General features: G+C 44.3%; 2 protein-coding genes across 4 annotated transcripts in view; one reads left to right on the top strand and one right to left on the bottom strand.

Moving 5' to 3' along the window:
* The first annotated feature begins 239 nt into the window (after positions 1–239).
* JKAMP (JNK1/MAPK8 associated membrane protein) lies at positions 240–11,611 on the top strand. Of its 3 annotated transcripts, none has more exons than XM_054027672.1 (7): positions 240–314; positions 948–1,039; positions 4,363–4,517; positions 6,234–6,440; positions 7,940–8,121; positions 10,482–10,558; positions 11,037–11,611. In XM_054027672.1, exons 1-7 carry the CDS (start codon positions 311–313, stop codon positions 11,253–11,255), a joined length of 936 nt encoding a protein of 311 aa, XP_053883647.1. In that variant the 5' UTR covers positions 240–310; the 3' UTR covers positions 11,256–11,611. The 3 variants fall into 3 exon arrangements, with proteins under 3 accessions (XP_053883647.1, XP_053883648.1, XP_053883646.1); XM_054027673.1 differs by having other exon boundaries at positions 244–314; positions 954–1,039; XM_054027671.1 differs by lacking the exon at positions 240–314 and having other exon boundaries at positions 606–1,039.
* Positions 11,588–20,003, bottom strand: part of LOC128836944 (coiled-coil domain-containing protein 175-like) — a 53,068-nt gene continuing 44,652 nt past the window's right edge. The window contains exons 20-21 of the mRNA XM_054027675.1: positions 13,677–13,716; positions 11,588–11,673 (exon numbers count right to left, since the gene is read on the bottom strand). Of these exons, the coding sequence (XP_053883650.1) occupies positions 13,700–13,716 (17 nt within the window). The 3' untranslated portion in view covers positions 11,588–11,673; positions 13,677–13,699. The remainder of the gene's footprint in view (positions 11,674–13,676; positions 13,717–20,003) is intronic.

The following is a 20,003-nucleotide window of genomic DNA, read 5'->3' as shown; positions in this document are numbered from 1 at the left end:
GCCACAAAGCGGGCCCCCATTGGGGAGCGCCGGGGAAACCCCGCGCAACCGGGCGAGAGGCCGCAAGGGGCTCCGCCTTCAGGTAGGCGGGGCTATCCTGGCCGCACCCACAAGCGGGATGGGGGATGTGAAACCCCGCCCCAATAGGGGCGGAGTCAGCCAGCTGTTGCCACATTGGGGAGACGGAGGAGGGAAGTGACGCACACGGGCGGGGTCGGGTCTCGCTTCTCCCCGCCCCGGGAACCCGGAAGCGGTTATTGCTGCTGCGCAAGGGGAACGGTCCTGGGGGGCTTGGCCCTGCGGCGGGAAGATGAGTGAGCGCAGCCCCCGGGGTCACCGTCACGGGGCCCCTCGCCCGCGTTGGGAGGGTCTGTTCCGCCCCGTTCCTCTCCGGGCAGGCCCCGTGGGGGCGGGGGTCACTGTCCCGCGGTCAAGGCAGCCTGTCCCTGGAGCTGAGGGAGAAGGGAGTGGGGAGGGGGTTTGCCTCGGAGCTGGAGGGGGGAAGGCTGTGTGTGTGTGTGTGTGTGTGTGTGGGGGGGGGGGGGGGGATGTCTCGGAGCTGGAGGGGGGAAGGCTGGGGGGGGGGATGTCTCGGAGCTGGAGGGGGGATGCCCAGGTTGCTGTTGCTGACTCCCAGTCCAGCACCCTCTGCTACACCCCGCTCTGCAACACGTTCCCTGTGTGAGAGAAGCAGCCAAAGGGCCCCGCTCCTGCCCAGAGGACCACAAATGTGGACATCTATGCAGAACCCCCCCTAAGTCAGGGTTTGGCTTTGGTCACGGAGTCCAGGTGTGTGGTTCTCCTTGCAGGATCGGGACCAAAGAGATTAGTTTGAGCCTAGAACTCCATTTCTTAAGTACAGTGCAACAAACTGTTTCATTTGCTTTGTTGTTGCATCTCCAGTAACGTGATGTACTACAGTGTTGCAACTCTTGTATTTTTAAAAGCTGTAGATATCCAACCAGCCTGCCTTGGATTGTATTGTGGGAGAACGGTACAATATATAAATGCGTCAACGGAAATCTATGGCGACTGTGGGGTAAGTGTCGAATTCCGACAGACTCTTGAGTTTATGAAAGTGATCTAGGGCTTGATCTTGGCTTGTGATGTGTTGTCTTCTGTATCACATGCAAAGGAGGCATAAATTGTCTAAACCACCTGTAGGGGAGTCCTATGATAGGGGAATTCCAAGGTGGCATATCAGGTAGTATGCCTTTCCCATGCCTTCCTTATTTCCCTTGAGATTGGAGGGTGCCGAGGGAGGGAAGCTGGGGCGCATTGTGCTCTGGCAGTCCCTGGTTGGGAATTTCCAAGTCTGATGCTGATGCTCTAAGTTGTATGAGGCTGGAATCTGGAGCATGAAGATCATGTTCAATTCAGTCTGCATTAGATAGTGATGATTATATTTCTGTAGTGCGTAGGAGTCTTAGTCATGGCCCAGGACCCATTGTGCTAGGTGCTGTACAAACCAGACCAAAAAGACAGTTACTGCCTCAAAGAGCTTACCATCTAAGTATAAGTAAGGCTAAGATTTTATCACGGTTATTTTTTGTAAATGTCACAAACAGGTCACGGGCTCCGTGAAATTTTTTATCGCCAGTGACCTATCGGTTACTTTACTAAAAGTAACCAGGGGGCAGGGCTAGGTAGGGGGGAGGAATGGAGTCTCATGGTGGGAGGACTGACAGGCCGAGTCCCCCGCCATGGCAGGGAGCACAGCCCCTGCTCCAGGAGCCGCAACGGGGGACATAGCCATGGGGGGCACACAGCTCCCACTCCAGAGCTGGCTGCAGCTGCAGGACAGCCAAGTGTGGCCCCGACTGCAGCCCCCACCGCAGCCTCCGTTGAGCCCGGGATGCCGCAGGGCTGGGGTGCATGGGCCTGGCTGCAGCCCCTGCCAAGCCTGGGATGCTGCAGGGCTGGGGCACGCAGCCCCATCTGTAGCCTCCGTCGAGCCTGGGATGCCATGGGGCTAGGGCACATGGCCCTGGCAGAAGCCGCGGGGTTGGGGCTGTGGGGTCCTGGTTCCAGCCAGCCCCAGTTGCAGGGCAGGGGCGCACAGTCCTGCCTCCTCCTCAAGCCCTAGCAGTCACGGAGGTCTGGTAAAGTCACAGAATCTGTGACTAAATCGTAGCCTTAAGTATAAGACAAGCGACAACAGATAGATACAAACAGACGGGAGTGCAAGGAAACGGAGGCAGCATTGATCAGCATGCTAATCAACGGTCTTAGCACACGAAGTGGCCTGACTTTTTTGTCAAGTTTTTTATAGGTATCCCAGTAAAGGAGAGTTTTAAGGAAGGATTTGAAGGAAGATGTTTAGAGGGAGCTCCTAAGCATAAGGGGCAGCATGGGAGGAAGCACGTAGATGTTTGTTTGAAGATTTACCAAGTTGATGATGGAGCCTGGCACCTTAGGACCATCAGAGGAGGGAGCTGACATCTCAATAGCGAATAAGAGCTGGGGATAGGCTGTGAAGGGCCTTGAAACAGCAAGTAGATTATGTTTGATGTGATAGAGAAGGGGGAACCAAGGAAGAGATGCAAAGAGAGGGATGACATAGTCAGATGACATGCTTGGGCAATAATCTTAGTGGCAGCAGCAGGGTTCTGAATGGGTATAAGACTTTGTGTCAAGACAAGAAAAAAAGATGTTGCAGGAATCAAGACACGAGATGACGGGGACCAGCGTTCTAATCTTGAATGGATGGAAAGGGCCACGTCTTAGAGATGTTATATAGAAAAAAATCAGCAAGCTTGAGGCACAGCCTAGCTGTGAAGACCTCGAGGGGTGGTTCCCAAACTTTTTACTAAGACGACCCACCAAATGCATTTTGTCTTTTTTTGTGACCCACCCAGGGTCCAAATTCATGGTGGGAATGAGTCAAAAATCATTCGCCAATATCCTTCTCCTCCTCTTTGCCCTGCTGAAGGGGCACCGACCACCTGTAGCATCACTTTCCACCCCACCACTGCAACCCTAACACCGGTGCAGAGGGGAGGCCCCAGAGTGGGGAACAGAGGGATGTTGGAGAGAGAGCCTACTCTGCACTCACCCTGCAGTGGTGGCTCCTGTCCAGCAGAGTTGGGCCTGGGTCCCTGCTCTGGGTGTTTGCAGCCTAGTGCACAGGATTGAACTGGCACTCAGGTTTGGCTTGGCTGCCCCTTCAAGCCTGAGTGGTGCTGCAACCCCATGCACAAGGTTGCAATGCCTGGAACAGGCCCAGACGATGTGGGACAGGAGACACCACTGCGAGATGAGTGAGGTGTGGGCTCATTCTTCAACTCTCCTCCCTGCATGGTGCCTGGGACCCACTGGTGGGTTGGGACCCACTGTTTGGGAAAAATTGACCTAGACAGAGGTCCGAGTCAAAGATGACATCCAGGTTATGGGCTTGAGTGCCAGGTGTGATGGTGGCATTTTCTCCAGTGATTGAGAAGGTAGGTTGGGGAAGCTTGGAGGAGAAGATTAAGAGCTCTGTTATAGCCATGTTGAGCTTGATGGCTAGACCTCTACAAGGAGATGTCAGAGACAGGCTGAGATTTTAGTTCGGACAGGAGTCCGGTCTGGAGTGGAGACAGAGTGGAGAGGTAGATCTGTGAGTCATCAGTATAGAGATGGTAGTTGAATTTGTGTTTGCTGTTGAGATTACCAGAGATAAGGCAAAGAGAGAGAAGAAAAGGGGACCAAGGACAGAGCTCTGTGGAACCACCTCCCCCCTCCCAAAGCTGGAGGGAGGAGGAGGAGGATACTCTGAAGGAGCCAGTAGAAAGGTCGGAGGAGAACCAGGAGAGTAGAGTCATGGATGCCAGGGAAGGGCAAGATTTCAAGAGGAGCACAGTCGATTAAGTGACTGACAGGTCAAGGAGGATGAGTACTGGTTTTGAGCTTTAAGGAAGAGGTCATTAGAGACTTTGGCGAAAGCAATTTCAGTGGAGTGCAAGGGGTGGTAGCTAGATTGGAGAGGGTCTAAAATGGAATTGGAGGAGAACTCCAGACAATGAGGGTAAACAGTGCATGCAACGAGCTTAGAGATGAAAGGGAAATGGGGCAGTAGTTAATGAGACACGTGGGGTTAAAGATGGGTGGGATTTTATAGGATGCGAGAGACTAAAGCTTGTTTGTACTTTGAGGGGAAGAAGCCAGATGAAAGTGAGAGTAAGGGATGGAATGAGAGTGGGACGAGTTTGCTCAGAGGATGGGAACATTTAGCAAGTGGAGGGCTGAAGGATTGAACCTCCTTTAATTAGGTAAATTTGTCAGCCCACGCACTCCCTTTAACTAGATTCCCAACAAAACAAACGATCAGTTATTGGGTTTTCAGGCACTTGTAAATACAGTTTTGTGGTGCTGTTTTTGTAGGTTTGTCCGAGAGGACAGCGAACAGATGGGGATAAAATCTGTCGGGAGTGTACAGGATCTCCAGGGCATTATGACTGGCTATATCTTGGCTTTATGGCCATGCTTCCTTTGATTTTGCACTGGTTCTTCATTGAATGGTATTCAGGGAAAAAGAGGTTAGTAATCTTTTTATTTAATTTAAAAACAAAAAGGCTCACCATAAATGTGTATCATTCATATGAGAAGGCAAATCGAGTTGTGCTAAAGGAGTCGTGCTATTGGGCAGGCAGATACACAGGCTGCTAATTTTCTGGGAACACCATGTGCGTATGGATTTATTAATTTTCATCTTAGATCTGCAATAATTACTGGGGCACAGTTCCTCCCAGATGGTCACAGTGCCCAGGAAATGCCCTATACCCAACTACTTGTTTTAAATGCATTGAAGGAATCTTCACTGGTGTAAGAGGGAACACTCACCTATGGCAGATTAAAGAGTATTACTCTTTTGTCCTAAAGAGTATTACTACACCTTTATAACCTCTGACAGGAAGGGTACGTCCAGACTACCCGCCGTATCGGCGGGTAGCGATCGATTTATCGGGGATCGATATATCATGTCTCATTAAGGTGTGATATATTGATCCCCGAACGCGCTCCCCGTAGACTCCGGAACTCCACCGGAGCGAGCGGCGGTAGCGGAGTCGACGGGGGAGCCGCGGCCGTTGATCCCATGCCGTGAGGACCGGAGGTAAGTCGGAATAAGATATGTCGACTTCAGCTACGGTATTTCCGTAGCTGAAGTTGCGTATCTTACATCGACACCTCCCTCCCCCTCGGTGTAGACCAGGCTGAAGATACTTAGATGATAATACTACAGTAAAGGTTATGTCAGCATGATAGGTTTTGAATGCACTTCATAACAGACTTATTAAAGAACATGGCTGTGTCTTGTAATTTCATGCTGTATAAATATTTTACAAATGACGCCTGTACAAAGTGGTGTGAAAACCATATACTAAACACTTAATGTTTCATACTATAAACTCTCAACCCACTAAAATATGTCATTTTAACATGAGCTTTCAGCTCCAGTGAGAGTTTCATGCATCTGATTTAAAATGTTTGCCCTTTTATTTAAAAAAACATATGTAGCAAGTCACTATGAAAATGAAAACCACCATTTATAAAGAATGGGTAACTTGGAAATAAATGCCTTGGAGATATCAAGAGTGGTGCTTAGTTCTCACTTTGCCAGTCAATTAGGCACAGGGCTTTATAATGTGGCAATACTTAATAGTTTAGTTTTGCTGAACAAAAAAATATTCTTTCTGTGTTGTAGGAAGTTGTATAACTCTCACCTGCCTTGCATATTTGATCTTGCATTTTGCTAGACTAAATGTGGTATGAATGTTAGTTTCAGAAGTTTAGATGAAGTACAACTGCACTTGTGCACTAAATAGTGTGATTCAGATAAATAAGAGATTATTATTTTCAGTGTAATCCTAGAATATCAGGGTTGGAAGGGACCTCAGGAGGTCATCTAGTCCAACCCCCTGCTCAAAGCAGGACCAATCCCCAACTAAATCATCCCAGCCAGGGCTTTGTCAAGCTTGATCTTAAAAACCTCTAAGGAAGGGGATTCCATCACCTCCCTAGGTAACCCATTCCTGTGCTTCATCACCCTCCTAGTGAAAATATCCAATATCATGCTTGCTTCAATCTTCATGTTGTAATAACTGTGGCTTTGGCCTATCTTTCATAGTGAATTTAAATACAATAGACAGTTTAGAATTGAAAGAGTCTTTATACTTCACTCAGCATTTGATATTTTTTTTCCCCTGTCAATAATCAAGTGGTATTAACGAACCTTTTTCTTCCTCCCTCTACAGTTCCAGTGCATTGTTTCAGCATCTTACTGCCTTATTCGAATGCAGTGTTGCAGCAATAGTTACACTGCTTGTGAGTGATCCAGTAGGTTTTCTGTATATCCGTTCTTGCAAGGTAGTGATGCTTTCTGACTGGTATACAATGCTTTACAACCCAAGTCCTGATTATATTACAACTGTACACTGTACTCATGAAGCTGTCTATCCTCTGTGAGTATAAAGTCAGAGTATTTTTTTATAAGTGCTATTTCACCATATGTATTTCAGGAATTTATAAAATGTTGGGTTATGGTGCATTTAACCCTGAAATGTGGCCGTATTCTGCTAAGTTACTACTTCTTGTAAGAAGGGAAATCTACTTGCCAAAATGTACTTAATGTAGCCTGGATTCAGGAGAACATCCCTATCCAGAGAAGCACTTGAGCACATGCTTACGGTTAAGCATGTGCTCAAGTGCTTACGGTTAAGCATGTGCTCAAGTGCTGTCTTGAATTGGGGGCTGTGTTTATATGGCACTTTAAAAATGGAGCGCTGTAAGTGCTCATTAATTCTTTTATTGGCCCTTGTGTGAGAAATGGAAGGTCCTAGTGGTAGTCTAGACTTCAGTTTATTTGTGAATTTGCTTGTCTAACAGCAGCTTATACTAATTCTGGGTGAATAGTAATAATTTTGCCAGGTATTGGTAGAAATGCATACTTTAAATTCTAACGTTAGTATAGCTTTCAGCCAGAGGTAGAGATAGAAAAGCTTTACACTGAGTGCTGTTCTAGATGAAATGATGGATAGATCAAGGAGGTCAGCTTAATCTAACCTTAGTCTGAAATATAGCCATATGCCACTAATTGAAGGGAAAAAAATCAGAACAGTCACAAGTCAATCTTTCAGCTGGTAGAGTGCATCAATTTTCCTTTCTTCTGCTTATAATGTTAATTTTTCACAACTGTTTAAATGACTGTGACTTCTTTAGAAATTCCTCTTTGAAGGTGCAGAATGTAAAAGGGCTTATCTAACCCAGACCAGTGGGCTATCAAAACCCCTTTGAAGTCTTGTGACTCACTGAGCTTTCTTTTTTGTGCCGCTTCTTTAAAGCACCAGCATAGTGAATCATAATAAACCAGCAAGCCAACAATCTCTCGGACTGTCGTTTTACTGGCAGCGTTTTTGCACATTGCAGCATGCTGGCTCTTTGGGGGAAATTCTACATATGTCCTAGGTAGTTTCACAAAGAACTCAAGTAATCTTACAATGGAGAGTAGCAACCTGTCCCTTTTAACATCTCATAAATGAGTGTCACAACAAGCAGCCACGCAAGGGAGACTGTTCATGAGGGTTTAGGAGTACAGAGAATCTATAACAGTGAACTTCGATATCTTCATTACACTTCAGGATAGAGAATTAAGGAACACCTATAGATTTGGGTAACCTTTCAGAACATGTTGCTTTCACTGCCTTTGGGAGGCGGTGTGGTCTAGAGAGAGTCAGGAAACCTGCAGTTTGCTCCCACCTCTGTCACTGCCTTGTGGTGTGACCTATGGCAAGTCAGCTGAGCTCTCTGTGCCTCTGTTTTCCCCTCCCACCCTCTGTATAGATTGTAAGCTCTCTTCTGTGTGTGAATGTGTTTAGTGCCTAACGTGAGGCATCCTAGGTCTGTTAGAGCCTGTAGTTACTACTGCAATGCAAATAGTAAATATTAATTTTTTCCTTTACAGATACACCATTGTATTTATATACTATGTCTTCTGTCTGGTGTTGATGATGCTGCTCCGACCTCTTCTGGTTAAGAAGATTGCCTGTGGGTTAGGAAAGTCAGATCGATTTAAAAGTATTTATGCAGCACTTTACTTCTTCCCTATTCTAACTGTACTTCAAGCAGTTGGAGGAGGCCTGCTCTGTAAGTGTGTGTGTGTGGGGGGGGGGGGGGGTTAAATGTATGTCCTTAACAAAAACAACATCTTGCTCAGTGGACAAAGTATGTCCTTTTTTGCTTTGCTATGCGTAAGGCTATTGCGTTAAATGTATAAAGAAACATTCATCAAAATTGCCTTTATTGTTCAAATATCCACCCCCAGTGATAGTATAAAATTAATTACTCCACATAGCCATCTATTACATGAAGAAGCCTGCCCCACTCCCCTTCCACCCACACACCCTTCTTGGGAAAACACTGACAAATCATGGAGCTGGTGTTGTAAATCAAAAGTAGGGTTCCTTAGCCAATCAACTCAGAGCTGCCTTAGCAGAGCATGGCAGTGTGTTAAGTGTACTGTCCGTCTAGCTAAGATACCTATTTGCCTGCATACATACTGGTTTAAAACCACAGATGACTTTCAGACCTCCCCAAAGCCGCATTGGCCTCGCTCCCTAGATAGTAGGAATGCTGTTCCAAGCGTCATTGCAGTTCTGTACATTTAGCCTTCTAGAAAGAAATATTTTCTATAAAAAGGCAAGAATTAGCAAATGCTGAGGAATGCATTTGGAAAGCAGTGACAATCGGAGGCTAGAGAACACTCAAACGCTGGCAGTAGCTCAAGAGAAAATTATTGTTGTCCTAAATTATTCTAAAAGCTGCTGGCCTGTGCCAATAGAAGAATTCAGAGCCTGGTTGTCAGATGCACTCAATGTATCTGAAAATCAAACCCTCATTCACTTACAGCCAAATTGAGCGCTCTTGTGAAACTTGTAGACAGCCACAGGGGAAGAGATCAGGGAAGCTGAGGACTGCCTCAAACTTGCTTACTGTATTCCTCCTTTTTAAGGGGATGTGTAGAGGGGGGTTGTGGCTTCCAGACCTCGAGGAATCCATGAGGAGAGGCTGCCTTGTGTGCTGTTCCCTCCTTCCTGGGCACATGGCTCTGTGCCTTGCCTTTTACCCCTCAAAGGGGCAGGTCCGGACTGGAAGCTAATGCTGCATCTTAGTGGTATTAACTTAATGTATCTTTTCCAGCAGAAATACCTCTGGTTTTAGAAGGGGTGGAAGCAAACTGGAAAATTTAGCTAGTCTTAGCCCCCCCCCGCCCGTCTCGAGTCCGAGCCTTGTGCTATAAGCACAATGTGTGGGCTCCTGTGTGAAGGGGCAGCATGTCACCATGCCATCACTCAGCATGCAAGCTCCCATTCCAGCTCTTATGGGTGCTCTTCTGTCCACTTTTCTATTCACATTTGTGCTTTAGCTTTGGAGGGGGGAGCTAAAGGGCTATTAAACGTCAGTGATGTGTATTAAAATGTATAGTAACGAATTAGAAATAGTATGAGAGAGGTCTATTAAAGCATGAATGTTGTGGAGAAAGTGAATAAGGAATTCTTTACCCCTTCACGTAACACAAGAACCAGAAGTCACCCAATGACATTAATAGGCAGCAGGTTTAAAACAAACAAAAGGAAGCATTTCTTCACACAGTTCACAGGCAACCTGTGGAACTTGTTGCCGGGGATGGGGTGAAGGTCAAAACTATAACTAGGTTTAAAAAAGAATTAGATAAATTCAGGGAGGAGAGGTCCATTGAGGGGTGTTAGCCAACATGGTCAGAGTGTCTGTAAACCTCTGACTGCCAGAAGCTGGGACTAGACAACATGGGATGTATCACTCAATAAACTGCCCTGTTCCGACGGTGCCCAGTGCCAGATGCTTTCGAGAGAATGAACGGAAGGCAGGATACTGGGCTAGATGGATCATTAATCTGACCTAGTATGGCCATTAGAAATATGATCCTTTGGGCCTCAGAGGAGATGGATTTTGAAACCTCTAGACCAGTGATGCTCAAACTTCAGTGGTTCAGGAGTCAAATTAGTGATCAACATTCCCCAAAAGAGCCACAGTCGTGTGAATGACAGGGGAAATATTTAGTTTTTGGACATAAATTATTCTCCCAGCAAATAAGTTGTTAACCTACTAAAAGCTTCCTAATTGGTTAATAATTAAACCGCACCGTGTTTTAATATCATGAATTGCAGGAGACACATTAGAGAGCCACAATCTAAGTATTACTGCTCTAGAAGGTCAAAAAGTAAACTTCCATGCTTGTCTATCACTCATTCATACTGCAGTGCATGATGGTTAAATTTCAAACCCATGGTCTAAAGTAGGCTGGACTGATTCAGTGGAACAATTACATACATAGCAGTAGTCTCATTCATTATCGGAATTAACCAAATCGCTCCACCAACTACTCGTTCAATCATCTGCTGAAATGTACTTAATGTGGTGGTTGGTGTGTTTTCCCACCCCCTAATACATGCAATGTTTGCCTTTAGATTATGCATTCCCATATATTATATTGGTGTTATCTTTGGTTACCCTGGCTGTGTACATGTCTGCTTCTGAAGTAGAGGTAGGTAGAAATGTCTCTTCTGTTCTAGATTTTAAAATTTAATTTTGTCAGCAGAGGCTCAAGGGAGGCCTGAGAATTAAGATAAGGAACACTTGCTCATTGTTAATGCATTATCTGATATCTCTGGCCAATGCTACAATATCTTCTGGAATACTGACTTGAGTGGAGACTGCTAGCTTGCCTTTCCTCGTGTATTTGTCTGTACTCTTGTGCTTATTCTGGGAATAAGCTTTTTTTCATTTTTGGCATATGAGTCCAGCTCAAGGAAACTAGCATGAACTGATAGTCCTTGATGCAACTCCCTCTCCCAAGGAGGACTAGGGAAAGATCATAGAGAGTGACTAGAGTCAAATCATAATTCTCAAGCCCAATAGACTTTATGTATAGTTGCCTCCCCCTGCACTGTGCACAACCTCTCACTTAAGTGTCAGATACAATGTAGGTGTGGAAACATTAACAACACTTTTTCTTTTACAAGTCTTTCAAGGATCTTCTTGTCAGGAAGAAAAGGCTTGTCGTTCTTTCTAGCCACTGGTTACTTCACGCCTATGGAATCATCTCTATTTCCAAACTGGAGACACTTGGCCAGGATCTACCACTATTAGCTTTGGTACCTGCACCTGCCCTCTTTTACTTACTTACTGCAAAGTACACTGAACCTTCACGCATCCTTTCAGAAGGAGCAAATGGACATTAAATGTAACTTGTGCCAACAGCCCAGTGAAATTGTCCCAGTAAGATGGATTAAAGAATTTCAGTGCTTGTTATGTCCTTCAGCTCTTCTTAGACTAAAGTTGTCATTTCTGTACAAGACATTTTCTGGGTAAAACATCGTATAGAATCTAAGAGTAAGACTATGTAAACTTAGCTTCTCTAACTTCAGGAAGGGCTTGTAAAAAATCGAAGTGGATAATGTCTTAATCTATATACATTTTTTTACTATGTATAAATACTGGTGGCACATACCTTGTAATATAAGTTTTGTTTGTACCTTTTTTATTTATTTCACAATGCCGTATATTAGCATCTGTTTGAATAAAGTAGCAAAATAGAGCTGTGGTTTTCTGGTAAAGTGTCTGGCTTCTGTCAACTCCTCACTTGGAACTACCATCTCCCTAAAAATAAGAAGTTTGTGGAGAACACTGTCTAAAATTGCAGAGGTAGTTATGTACTAGCATTTAACTCCCACTAGAACCCCCTCCCTTACCCCTGCTACAGCCTCCTATTAACCTGCAGACCAATACAATTTAGATCTTAAAACATGGACGAGGAAATGTACTGTGGAGAACAATCCTGCTGACAATTCTGTACATTTCTTACTGCATCTTTCAGTCTGGTTTGAGATGTGCTGACAGTCTCCAGATGGAAGATTGTACAATTTAAGAGTACTATCCCTTCCACTCAGGCAGTTTTCCCAATACGCTGCCTGCATACTCCTAGGCAGGAATTGGTTCCCCCTTCCAGCCAACAACTGTTGTTAGCAAACTGTCTGCCATAAAATGTGTGATGGCCAAGCAATGAAGGCACCTGCATGGTGGAGACCTCTCCATGCCTTTCACTCTTGTTCAAAATTGTTGGGTTTTGGCACAATTAAATAATTGTCTGTTTGTTGGTTTTGCTTTGGTGTACATTCAATCACGCTCATAAAGCTTGGGCTACCACTAACATTGTAAAGGTGAGAAATGTGCTGGGTGGCAGCCAACCAGCCACTGACCTGCAGTAGTTAGAGCAGGGGGACTGTAGGCAATGACAGAAAGCTTGATGCTAGTGTAAGTCCCTAACACACACAAAGGGAGAAAGGGCAGAGAAAGAAATGTGGTTGCTGTCACTAAGGAGCAGTCCCTGTCCCATTAAGTGGATATATTCATCTCTTCTCTAATGCTCTCCTAGTATTACTTTTACACGTAACACATGCTAGAATGGAGGTATTCACAAGAGGCATGACAGTATGAAACAGACTGAGAACCAGCATCCTACAACACTTAAATGATCATTTATGCACAAAGGGACGTCACATGGTAACTCTCAGCCTTTAACTGCTTCAAATCTAAAAATATGAGCAGCTATTTCCCAAGGATATTTTGACCAGCCAACTCTTTGGGCAAGTTGACCAGTGACCTGGTTTTAAATCTTGAGCCTCTGGAAGTAATTACAAAGAGGGCAGAGAAGGATAAAAATGTACTGATCAGGGTATAGCCTGGTATAACAGTGAGTGTGTTTGTTTAATTAAGAGTCCATAGTGGTATGTTGTTTGTTCTATTACCCAATTAGGCTGTGGGGAATTGGGGAGCAGCTTGAGAGCTTACCTCTCAAAGCAAAGCTGGTCTAGTCAAAGGAGACACTACTGTGGAACATGCGGATGACTCAGGGTATTTGTTTTGGACTCTACACCAGCTTACCTGCCTCCAGATGTCACTGTTCCTTGTTCAGATGCAAACTATGTAGTCGTCTCTCTTAGGACAAAAATCCTAAATCTTGTAGTAATAACTTTGTCTAACTGGAAAATTAAGTCCACTATTTCAAAAAGGACTTCTACAGTAGTACACACAAAAAAATTTGGGTGTGAAAATAGGCATTTGCTTAATGAGATTGGGTACACCTAGCTGTTTGCATACAAACATTCCCATTTTTTACCCAAATCCATAAAGCACTTCTGAAAATATGGCCCTGATAGAGAGATGCATTAAAATACCAACTCCCATGGCTCATATTGGAACAGACTTTTTTTTTTTTTTTTTTTAAATAAAAGTGTTTTGTGTGCAGTCTTGTACCTGTATTTTCAGACTCAATTACTGGGATTGCACATGCACTTTGGCTGACTAGGTTTCTGGACCAACTGCAATGTACATTTGCATGCACAGCTATGGTAATGACAAAAGAGCAATTGCATATGCATTTCTCTTCATGGACAGTGTGGCTCCAGGCTTAAAAGTTTGGCCCTAAGTTGTCAAAAAGAAATGTGAAAACAAATCCCAAGTAGAACTAATGATAAGCATGTCATTGGATAAGAGTGGGGAATCTTATATATTAATCCTAAAATTTCTATTAGTCAGTAGACTGTTAAAAGCATAGCTTATTGTAAGTAAACGTAGCCTAGGGATCATATATGGATACTTACCTTTTCCTTTTTACTCCAATATTCTATCCTTCAGAAACATCTGGAATTTAAATATAAAGTATATATTTTAGCAAGCTTTTCTCAGTATCTGCTCTCATTTGCACAAAAAAGTTAATTGCAGATACTTAGTTTAAGATGGATGTAATTAAACAGACCCATTTTTGCCTGATCCTTGCGGTCCTTTTATGCAATGACTTTCCATTGACCTCAGTGAACGTTCCACACGTGAAATAATGGCAGCATCAGGCCTTAAGCTGAAGCAGAAATGTTCTTTTCCTTATAGATTTAACCCATCCCTTTCTCTAGTTTGCTGTCCAAGTATCAACATCCCAGTCACCTCAAAGGTGTATGAATACAATAATAACCTTTCTGCTTTAAAATCCTATCATCAAAAAAACAATGTACTTCTGTTACAAGAATATAGCCACTTGCATGCACATACCACGAACATTCCCAAGGATAGAACTTAGGACTTTTAGTATCCAAAGCACAAGCCTGTACTACTGCAGCTAAAATGAGCAGGTAGCAAGGTATTATGGGAGGTGGAGGGAACGGCCCTAAGAGGAGACATGTTCAGTAGGGTTACCATTCGTCCAGATTCCCCCGGACATGTCCGGCTTTTTCGGGTTAAAAATAGCGTCCGGGGGGAATTTGTCAATGTCCGGACTTCCCCTCCTCCCCCCCCCATGCAGAGCGTGCGCGCGACTTACAGAGCAGCCGGGGCTCCGACAGCCAGAGCCAGAGCCCTTCCTTCACTTCCCCCTCCTCTCTCCTGAAACTTGACACCACTCCCCTCCTCTCCCTCCCTCCTCCCTGCATTCACAGATCGCCGGCCCGGCCTCGGCCTCAGGCCGTCTGGACCTCCAAGCCTGCTGCCCTCCCCCGCTGTTGAGCGCGCTGCTCTGCAGCACAGTAAGGGGGCCGGGGGCCAGAGAAGCGGCAGGGAGGTTCTGGGGGGGGGGGGGGTAGTCAAGAGACAGGGAGCAGGGGGGAGGGTTGGATGGGTCAGGGAGTTCGGGGGGGGCTGTCTGGGGGTTGGGGGTGTAAGGTTTTGGGCAGTCAGGGTACAGGTGGGGGGGTCTCAGGAGGGGGCAGTTAGGGGACAAGGAGCGGGGGGGTGTTTGGGAGTTCTGGGGGGGCTGTCTGGGGGTTGGGGGGTGTAAGGTTTTGGGCAGTCAGGGTACAGGTGGGGAGGGTCTCAGGAGGGGGCAGTTAGGGGACAAGAAACAGGGAGGCTTAATGGCTCTCTTAATGGCTCTCCATGCATCTCTGGACCCTCTCAGCTGTCGGGCTTGGACGGAAACATTGCCTGAGGGTAGTGAGAGAATGGGTTATCGGTGAGGTGGGGGTGGGCGTGAGCCCGGTCAATAGGGGCAACCCCTACCAAGATCTGAGCCTTTTCTCACACGCCCATTAGAGCTCGACATTATGCTGTTTGGGACCCCTCTTTGAGGAAAGCCTCTGGATTGCAAGTCCAACCGCTACCTCCTCGTGGTGAGAGTCGGTAACTGGCTTGGATAGCCAGGCGGATTGCGGAGGACGAACCCACATCCCACATTCAGTGGGGTGTGGGATGGGGTTGGGCAGCCCCATATGGTGCCACATGGATGCCCCCCTGGTAAGGGTAGCCTCCCCCAGGTAAGGGTAGTCTCCCCCAGGTACGGGTTAGTTTCCCCCTGGAAAGGGTTAGTTTCCCCCTGAGAAGGGTAAATCTTTTAGCTATGGAAAAAAGTAATTTATATTTTTATACCGGATTGGCGCTGGACCGGGTTAATAACGCCCCCGCTGTTGGCTTTGATGCCCCGGCTGACAGTATTAAATATATTAGGGGTGTGGATCAGGGTCGCTGGACCAATGGATAAAATGGTGTGGACTATAATGAAGTCTCATGAGCATGAGAGTGAGAATCAAGTCCTCCCAGTGGAGCATGGAGAGGAGGTAGAGGAGAATGTTTGTGATGATCATGGTGAGGAGATTTTATCTATCTTACCGATGGTTTTTACAAGGGACACTTTTAATGATTTAACTATGGACAGTTTTAATCCAGATTTTAAGTATTTAAGTACATTTGATGATCCATATGTTAGGGAATCGGGATATCTTAATGCTCATTTAGTTAATGGGTCTAGTTTATTAAATAGTTTTAGACCAAGTACTGATTTTAATAGGGATCGTAATAAGGATCTTAACAGTACTGGTAGTAATATAAATATATTAGAAAGTAGTTCGTGGAAGGATGGGTTTTTTTATTTAGAGTATCCCGTTGATAGTTTTAATTGTCCAACATGTCCCCAGATATTACCAACATTTGGTAAATGGGCCAAACACATTAATGTGGTTCATAAAAGTAAAGCCATACGAGTTGTATGTAGTAAATGTGGAAAATCTTCTCAATATCATAATATAGCTTGCCACTACCCCAAGTGCATACCCAAGAAGGCGGATACCCCAATGAAGAGCCATACGTGCTCGGTCTGTGGGCTTGGTTTTCATACTAGATCTGGATTGAGCCAACACTGTAGACATAGACACCCTGCTGTGAGGAATGAGCAAAGAAAAGAAGATATGGCTGCTAAAAGTAAGATCAAAGAGGGATCGACTAGATCTCGTATATGGACCAAAGATGAGGTTGCGCAGCTTATACAGTTGGAAAGGAAATATATTGGGAAAAGGAATATAAATAAATGTATTGAGAGCGAGATGAGGACCAAAACGAATAAACAAATATCAGATAAAAGACGAGAATTAGCAAAGAAGAAGTTAGTGGTAACAGGAGATAGGGAGGAAGTGACTGAGGTAGAGGACATTAGAGTAAATATATTAGAAATTCCGCCCCCAAGAGAGAGGATTTTCCCACTAAAAGGACATCCAGAAGTGGATTTAGTGGAGAAAATATGTAAACGGGGAAAACAAAGTAGGGAGGGAAGAGAAATAATAAATAGTTTAGGGGAAATTGAAGGATTATTAAAGGAGGATTTAACAAAAGCTCTCGGATGGGCAATGTTGGAAAAATTATGTTATTCATTAGTAGAGGGAAAGGACCCTAGAAATGAAAGTCAAATAGAGTTGAGGAATAAAGGAAAAGGGAAGATGAGAAAGGAGGGGAGAAGGAAGCAATTTAATGCAATTAGGAGATATGCTACAAAGAAAGCTAAGTATAAATTCTATCAACAATTATTTGATAAGGATAGAAGAAGATTGACTCGCATTATAATGGGAGAGCCAGATAAGGCTAAGTGTGCTATCCCTATGAAAGAAATTGAGGAATACTATGTAAATATTTTGGGAACAATTGGACATGGTAATATGATAGGGTGGCCATCATCCACAGAGAATGCGGATAATGATATATTAATGAGTCCGATCTCTGTGGATGAGATTAGAATAGCTTTAAGAGAAATAAGAAAAGATAGTGCTCCTGGCCCAGATAAAGTAAAAGTGAGCAATTTGTGGGATATTTTTAATTTAGACTCCTTAATACTTACTAAAATTTTTAATATATGGTTTCTAAATAGACAGGTACCAGATGAATTTAAGAAAAATAGAACGATTTTAATACCAAAGACACAAGATGAGGAGGAAATGAAGAAGTTAACATCTTGGAGACCATTGACAATTGGGTCAGTTTGGATTAGAATCTATACCAAAATATTAGCAAAAAGACTGGTGGAAACAGTTAAGATATGTAGTAGACAAAAAGGGTTTATATCCGCCCCTGGGTGTGAGGAAAATATTGCTATATTAGATAATTTGATTAAAGGGGCTAAACGAAATGGGAATGAAATTGCAATAGTGTTCGTAGATCTGGCTAAAGCATTTGATTCTGTGGGACACGGACATATAATAGCCGGGTTGAGAAGATTTGGTATAGATGAACATTTTATAGATATTATTAGGGACCTTTATGATAATTGCACAACTAGGGTATGGGTGGGTGATGAAGCTACTGAGTCTATTTTAATTAGGAGGGGGGTCAAGCAGGGTGACCCGTTGTCCCCAATTTTGTTTAATATTGCTATGGATCCCCTTTTAACTAGATTAGAAGTAGAAGGAAGTGGTTTTTATGTTAAGGGTAATAGTGTCACGTCATTGGCTTTTGCCGATGATGTGGCAATTTTAAGTAGCTCATATAAAGGAATGATCAAAAATTTGGGTATCTTAGAGGAGTTTTGTAAAAATACTAATCTCTCTGTTAATGTGAAGAAAACGAAAGGCTTTCATATTTTAACTAAACATAAAACCTATGTAGTTAATCCTAAGGATAATTGGCAGATAGGGTCAGAGGAGATTGAATATGTTCAACCAGGGGATTTTGAAATATATTTAGGGGCTAGAATAGATCCCTGGATAGGTGTAGGGGGACCGGTACTTAAAGAAAAATTGAAAGATTGGAGTGAGAATTTAATTAAGGCCCCATTAAAACCAGCCCAAAAAATATTAATTTTACAGACATACATCTTACCGAAGCTATTTTATAATCTTCTTTTAATAGAACCCCCTTTTAATCTTTTAGACGATCTTGATGTGTTAGTTAGAAAAATAGTTAAAGAGATTTTACATTTACCTCAGTGTACCACAGATGGGATATTTTATTCTAGAGGTAGGGATGGTGGTTTAGCTCTCACTAAGTTTAGTGTGCAATCCCAAATATGTTAATTCGTAAATGGAGGAGACATATTGTCTCGAGAGATGATTGGATGGACCTATCTTATCTATATGCAGGAGAAAATCTTGTGGATAAAATATTGTCATTTAGTGCAGTAACATCTCATCCCAAGAAATGGAGGGAAGAGGAATTTTTAAGATGGTCGGAACTGAGATGTCAGGGAATAGGGATAAAATATTTTTAAAATTATTTAATTAGTAATTTGATTTTTAGAAACTCTAGTAAAGTTAAATCGTCAGCGTATATCGCAGCATTGCAGCTTAGGGCAAATATTTATCCTACTAGGGAGACATTAGCAAGAGGAAGAGGAGGTGTGAATGCTCTTTGTAGATGGTGCGGTAAAGTGCGGGAGACTGTTCCCCATATCTCAGGACAATGTTATAAGACTAAGAATGCTAGGATAAAAAGGCATAATAGAGTAGTGTCTGCAGTTGTAGATAAGGTTGGTAAATTAGGGTGGAAGGCAATGATAGAGCCCCATTTGAGAAATAGTAAGGGTGAGTTAAGAAAGCCGGATATTATATTTATAAAAGGAGATACAGCAGTGGTGGTTGATGTTACAGTGCGATGGGAGGATCATGCTGGAAGTTTGGAACAAGCCCACAGTGAGAAGGTGGCTTATTATCTTGAGTTAGAGGAAGAAATTAAAAACTTAACGGGAGGTAAAAATATTCACTTCTTTGGTTTTGTGCTTGGGGCGCGTGGCAAGTGGAGTGAAGGTAATAATGATTTGTTACAATTATTGGGAATGGACAGAAGTAAAAATTTTAAGGAGAGTATATGTAGAATTGTTTTATATTCCACTATTGGTATGATGGTTATATTCAGTGACAGGTAAAGATCCCGGAGTTTCCATTCCGTGTATCTTGCCAAAACTAAATTTTAGCTATTTTGGTTTCCATGCTCTAAATTTTCAAATTTTTAATATTGTTTTGAACATTAACATATTTAGTGTTATTTAATATCTATCCTTCAATAGAATGGTTTTTACTATATAATAAATGCTTATTAATGGATGAAATTCCAATTTAAATTATTAGTTTATTATTTTTTTTTAACTACTGGATGTGGATGCGGACTGGCCGCGTATAATAACCAGGAAAGGGCAGGTAGTCACGCCTGTACATAAATTAGGGGGTGGGGTTCTGGAGGGCAGTTAGGAGCAGGGGTCCCAGGAGGGGGTAGTCAGGGGACAAGGAGCGGGGGGGGTCGGGAGTTCGGGGCGGGCTTTCTGGGGGAGGGTGGATAAAGTTTTGGGCAGTCAGGGTACAGGTAGGAGGTAGGGTCCTGGGGGGCAGTTGGGGGGGGGGTCTTAGGAAGGGGCAGTTAGGGGATAAGGAACAGGGAGGCTTAGGTAGGGGGTGGGGTTCTGGAGGGCAGTTAGGAGCAGGGGTCCCAGGAGGGGGCAGTCAGGGGACAGGGAGCAGAGGGGTTTAGATGGGTCAGGAGTTCTGGGGGGGGCTGTCAGGGGGTGGGGGTGTGGATAAGGGTTGGGGCAGTCAGGGGACAGGTAGGGGGTAGGGTCCTAGGGGGCCAGTTAGGATGTGGGGAAGGTCTCAGGAGGAGGCAGTCAGGGGACAAGAGGCAGGGAGGCTTAGGGAGGGGGTGGAGTCCTGGGGGGCAGTCAGGGGACAAGGAGTGGGGGGGAGGGTTGGGGGTTC

This window comes from Malaclemys terrapin, chromosome 4, assembly GCF_027887155.1.
Source record: "Malaclemys terrapin pileata isolate rMalTer1 chromosome 4, rMalTer1.hap1, whole genome shotgun sequence".
NCBI classification, from domain to species: Eukaryota; Metazoa; Chordata; order Testudines; family Emydidae; genus Malaclemys; species Malaclemys terrapin.
The sequence above is the reverse complement of the archived record's forward strand: the minus strand, read 5'-3'. Positions and strand labels throughout refer to the sequence as shown.